Genomic DNA, 5,142 nt, shown 5'->3' with positions numbered 1-5,142 from the left:
ACCCCCAAAAAAAAAAAAAAAATTAATGATAATGTCCAACCTGGGCAATGATGCTATCAAATCACTACTCTGACAATGTAAAATCGTACAACCTTGGCTAAGGGTATAGCTCACTGGTCAACAGTTTGCCTGCATGTGAGAGGCCCTGTATTTGAGATTCAGCACCCAAAAAAGGTACAATCTGGAAAAGAAAAGGAGCAATTTGCCAATTCTAAAAAATATTTGATAATTTCTCTTTTGGAATTAGCCTAAAGAAATCATTTAAAGTATATAAAATGCTATTAATGAAGTTTTTTTCTATTACATTACTTCTGACAACCTAAATAATAAAGGATCAACTAAACAATCTGATAGTAAGTGGAGAATGGAAAAAATGTAAGGACTATTCAGTTAACACACATTAAGACCTTAGGAATGGCAATGATTAGATAATATAGCAGTACTGAGAGAAGTAAAATTCTGCATGAAAAGCATACATACATACACTTTACTACAACAGTGAAAACATTTGACATACATACACTTTACTATGACAGTGAAAACATTTACAAGAACAGAGAAGACTGGTGAAAACATTTTGTGTTCAGATGGCAATGAACTTACATGTAATTTCCTAAAAGGAAAGTTTATCACTTGCACGAATAAAAATACTCCTGTGTGGGGGCTGGAGAGATGGCCCAGCAGTTAAGAACACTGGCTGCTCTTGCAGAGGACCAGGGTTCAGTTCCCAGCGCTGACATGGCAACTCAAAACTATCTGTAACTCCAGTTACAATGTCCTCTTCTGACCGTCTCGGGAATTGCAAGACACAGGTGCAAAACACTCAAACACGTTTTTTAAAATTCTTTTAAAATATGTCTACACATATAAATGTGTACATAAATATATGGCTCTTCAGTAAGAAAAAGTACTCTGAATCAAAATGGACATAATGCCAAAAAATAAAAAAAGTAAAATATAAACACCTATTAATTTGTTACTATTCTGCTTAATTATTCATTTCTTTGGTGGGGGGGCACCCTCCTGAGATAGAGGGGAACCCCCTAACCCTGGTGGGTACTAGACAGTTATTAAATTGATAAATCTGTTTAAATCAGTATTAATAAGTTCTTTAAACTCTTACTGTAGCAGGACACAGTAGTGTAGAGCTGTAATCCTAGCACTTGGAAGGCTGAGGCAGGAGGATTACCTGGGCTACATAGTAAGACCCTATCTCAAAAAAACAAAGTTCTTATTGTAAGCTCCTATAAACAAGGAGACAGTAGGGAACAGGTCAACCTGACTCCCCAAACAGCAGCTGTTGTACTATCACTTGCGGTCTGGAACAGGACTGTCAGCCAGCTTCACTCCCTTTACACAGCACCAGCTGTGACCGGGAAGTCTGCAATATGACTGACTACAGCCTGGTTTCCCCATTTCCCGAAGGCACAGCTTCTGCCAGGGCGGTCTGGGCTGTTTACTATCACAACTTTGACAAACTCTAAATTACCCTGCAACCATTTCCACCTAGGCCAGAGGGAAAGTACTTCCCCTGGTGACCTGACAGAGACTGCTGTGACTGGTGCCAGAGATCCAGGACTATGATGGCTCCCAGAACCCTTCTCTGGATATAAGCAGACTGCTCAGGCAGTCAATGTGTCAGCTAGGACCACTCTCCTGCCCTACCTCCCCTGCTGTTAAACCAAGCCTGGTAAAAGGCTTCTCTGGAGTGGTATTTCCTTGCCTCCTTTCAATAGCATAGGTTGACCTGGTTAACACTAAAGCCATCAGCAGAAACAGCAGAGGGGCAGCTACCAAGGCAGTAGAGCAGCAGCAGCTTTGACAGCTGAGCAGTCAAAGGGCCAAGCTGTAGAGGCAGTTAGCTGCTTGACAGCTGAGGTAGCAGTTCAAGAACAGTCAAGACAGGAAGAAGGTAGTAATGGAAAGTAAAAGGACAGCAAGAGAAGGCAGAGAGCTGAGACTGAGGATTAATAGCTGTAAAATTCCAGAGAAAAGAAACTGCAGGCCTTGGTTGCTAAGAGAGCTCCATAGAGCCCAAGGATCTCTGACCACAGGCCAACAGCTGTAACACTAGCCAGTGTTAAAAGCCAAGGAATCCCACCTTGCTAGGCCTACACAAACATTAGAGCACTAGCTCCTGTATAGGACTGAGGAATTCCAACCTCCTAGGCCTACACAGGAGCTACAACACTTGTTCAGCGAAGAGTCCTGATAAAGCATGGACAACCACAAGACTAGAGACACTACTCCCACCTGCCTACTGCTGCCAACCAAGAGAAACAAGCTGCCAAAATGCCTTTCAAGAGCTTCTTGCCTTCCACACAATTTGAGTAGTGCAAAAGGACCCCAGCAAGCTATCTGGTAGAATTTCCATATCATCTGTCTACAAGTCACTAAGACATTAGGGTTGGAGTGATGGCTTAGTAGGTAAAATACCTCCTGTGCAAGCATGAGAACTTGAGTTCAGATCCACAATAGACATGACAAATCAGACATGGCAACACATGCCTATAACTCTATAGGTGGTGGAGGCAGAGACAAGTGGATCCCCAGAGTTCAATGGCTAGCCATCCAGGAGTTCCAGGTTTATTTGGAGACCCTCATCAACCTCTGGCCCCAACTGGTAACTCACTCACTGGTAACTCATGCCTGTAATCCCAGTACTCAGGAGCTGTGGCACAAAGACTGCCCAGAGTTCAAGGCCAGCTTGGGCTACACGGTGCCAGGTCAACTAAGCCACAGCACATAGTGCGAAACTATGTCTCAATATAAATAATAAAACTAGGTAACTATTCACATGTTTTTTTTGTTGTTGTTGGGGTTTTTTTTTGGTCTTTTTGAAGCAGGGTCTCCCTGTAGCCCCATCTGTCTTGGGAATCACTATGTAGACCAGGCTAGGCTGCCCTTGAACTCACAGAGATCCGCCTGCCTCTGCCTCCCAAGTGCTGGGACTACACGCGTGCGCCACCACGCCCGGCTTCACATGAAATTTTTAAAGTGATACTAAACATTTTATGAATCACACTAGCCCACTGGTGTGGTGTCGCACACGTTTAATCCCAGCAAATGGATCTGTGAGATCAAGGCCAACCAGGTCTACAAAGCAAGTTCCTGGCCGGCTGCTGCTACAAGGAGACCCTGCCTCAAAAACAAACAAAACGATAAAAAATCACACCAGTCAGGTGTGGTGGCCCACGCACTCAGCACTCAGGAGGCAGAGGCAGGCGGATCTCCGTTGAGACAGAGGCCAATCTGGTCTACATATCGAGTTTCAGGGCATCTGGGGCTACAGGGAGACCCTGTCTCAAAATCAGAAGAAAGCACAGAACTGTGCTGCATGAACCAGTTTGTACTTCCCTTCATGGCGAAACAAAGTGAACTTGTGATGTGAACCCCAGCAGAGGTGACCCCCTCCCCAGAAGGGAACACGGCGAAGCCCACCGAACTAAGGCACACACTGCCAAAAGAAAAAGACATCCCCACCGACCCAGAGGAAGGCCTCGAGCAGGACCACGGACCGGCTGGGGTCTACCAGGTCCCATACCGAAGCCCCGCACGCGCGTGCGCCCAGGGCCCCGGCGATGGTGCGCGCCTAGCATTAAAAAAAAAAAAAACCTGGCCCGCGCAGGCGCAGCACGAACGCCGGGCGCCAGACCGCCGTGACCCCACAATCCGCGGGCGGGGAGGACTCGCCGCTTCCGGGGCGACGGCGCCCCAGACGCAGGCCTCGTGTGAGCGACGTGCGCCTAGGTCAGAACGGGTCCCGTCCCGTCGCGGCCTCCCTTCCCTCCGTGCCAGGCCCGGGGCGCTTTGCGCACCTTGACGCTCTGGTCGCTGGAGCAGGTGGCCATCCGGCGCCCGTGGAAGTCGAAAGAGACATCATGAATAAGGTCCTTATGGTCCGCCGCGATGCTGCGAGCCACAAACATGGCTTCCGCCGCCGCCTTCTGCCCCGCCCGCCTCCAAGAGGGCGGTGGTGTGGCCCACAGCCACCGGCCGGCCGCGGGGGCGCGTAAGGCACGTCGGCGCGCTACGCCCGCCGGACCCGCCCTGCGCGGGCGGAGCCTGCTTGGAGACCCAGCGGAGGGGCTCTGCGACTGCGGACTGGAGAAGTTGCAAAAGCGGAGCACCGGCCGGCCCCACTCGGTTCTTGTCCACATGGGGATGACTGCCAGCCGACACGTAAGGGGTGCACAGAGCGAGTGGAGACGTTGAGGTGCGGATCTGGACCGGGAACTCTGCTGAGCAGCTAAGGATGGAGACGCCACAAGAAATATGGCTTAGGGGTCCAGCTCCTTGAGCGCCAAGTGCCTGCACAAGTTGGACCTGAAGCAGTGGTCAGTGTTTAAAGATGTCACAAGTAGAACAGGCTCGAAAGTCAGCAGAACCAGAACTGGAATAAAGAAATAATAGAAATGAGATGGTGGTTCTGTACATTTAAGTCACCTAAGTGGATGGCAGGACCCAAAATGAGACTTGCATGGAGCCAGTCTTCAATGTAGAAGTCAATGAAACAAGCTAAAATAGTCTGCACAGGGGCCTGGAGAAATGGCTTAGTTGTTAAGAGCACCGGCCTGGGATTGGTTCCCACACTCACGTAGTGGCTAACAGTAGTTCAAGGGGATCCAACGTCCTCTTCTGGTTTCTGTGGGCGTTGCATGTGGCACACAGCGTACATGCAGGCAAAACACTTAAGACACAAAATAAAAATGACTAATTTTTTAAAAAACCAATAGAGAAGCAGGGAGTGGTGGATCTCTTGAGTTGAAGGCCAGCCTGGTATACATGGTGAGTTCCAGGACAGCTAGGGCTACAGGAAGACCCTGCTTCAAAAAGACAAAAACAAACAAACAAAAAAAAAAAAACGATAGAGAGAGGCCCAAGATGCAAAGTACCCAAATCAGGAGATTCGGTGAAACCCAAGAGATAACAATCTATAAAAGGTTACAGTTTTAAGTTTGGGGCTTTTTTGTTCTTTTCTTAAAGGCAGTCAAGAGGGTTTAAGTGTTAAAGTTATGTAAAACTTTACATAAGATATGGGAGATAGTGAAAGATTGGGTCAGGGGAGTGAATATACGGAAGACAGTTGGAAAATGAGCCAACAAGAAAGTGAGGCATGATAAAACAAATAAAAAAAAAAAA

At 47.6% G+C, this 5,142-nt stretch overlaps 1 protein-coding gene and 1 long non-coding RNA gene across 4 annotated transcripts in view; one reads left to right on the top strand and one right to left on the bottom strand.

Annotated features, from left to right (window-relative positions):
- Window positions 1-4,299, bottom strand: part of Seh1l (SEH1 like nucleoporin) — a 25,688-nt gene extending 21,389 nt beyond the window's left edge. For all 3 annotated transcript variants that reach the window (XM_017800486.2, XM_017800487.2, XM_029568069.1), the window contains exon 1: window positions 3,819-4,299. In XM_017800486.2, coding sequence (XP_017655975.1) covers window positions 3,819-4,160 — 342 coding nt within the window. In that variant the 5' untranslated portion in view covers window positions 4,161-4,299. The remainder of the gene's footprint in view (window positions 1-3,818) is intronic.
- The window catches only part of LOC115071954, a 3,454-nt gene continuing 2,563 nt past the window's right edge, over window positions 4,252-5,142 (top strand). Inside the window, exon 1 of the long non-coding RNA XR_003851019.1 lies at window positions 4,252-4,337. This is a non-coding gene — a long non-coding RNA (uncharacterized LOC115071954). The remainder of the gene's footprint in view (window positions 4,338-5,142) is intronic.

The sequence above is a fragment of the Nannospalax galili genome, unplaced genomic scaffold (assembly GCF_000622305.1).
Source record: "Nannospalax galili isolate Female #2095 unplaced genomic scaffold, S.galili_v1.0 scaffold700, whole genome shotgun sequence".
NCBI lineage: Eukaryota > Metazoa > Chordata > Mammalia > Rodentia > Spalacidae > Nannospalax > Nannospalax galili.
This window is presented reverse-complemented; position numbering and strand designations above follow the sequence as displayed.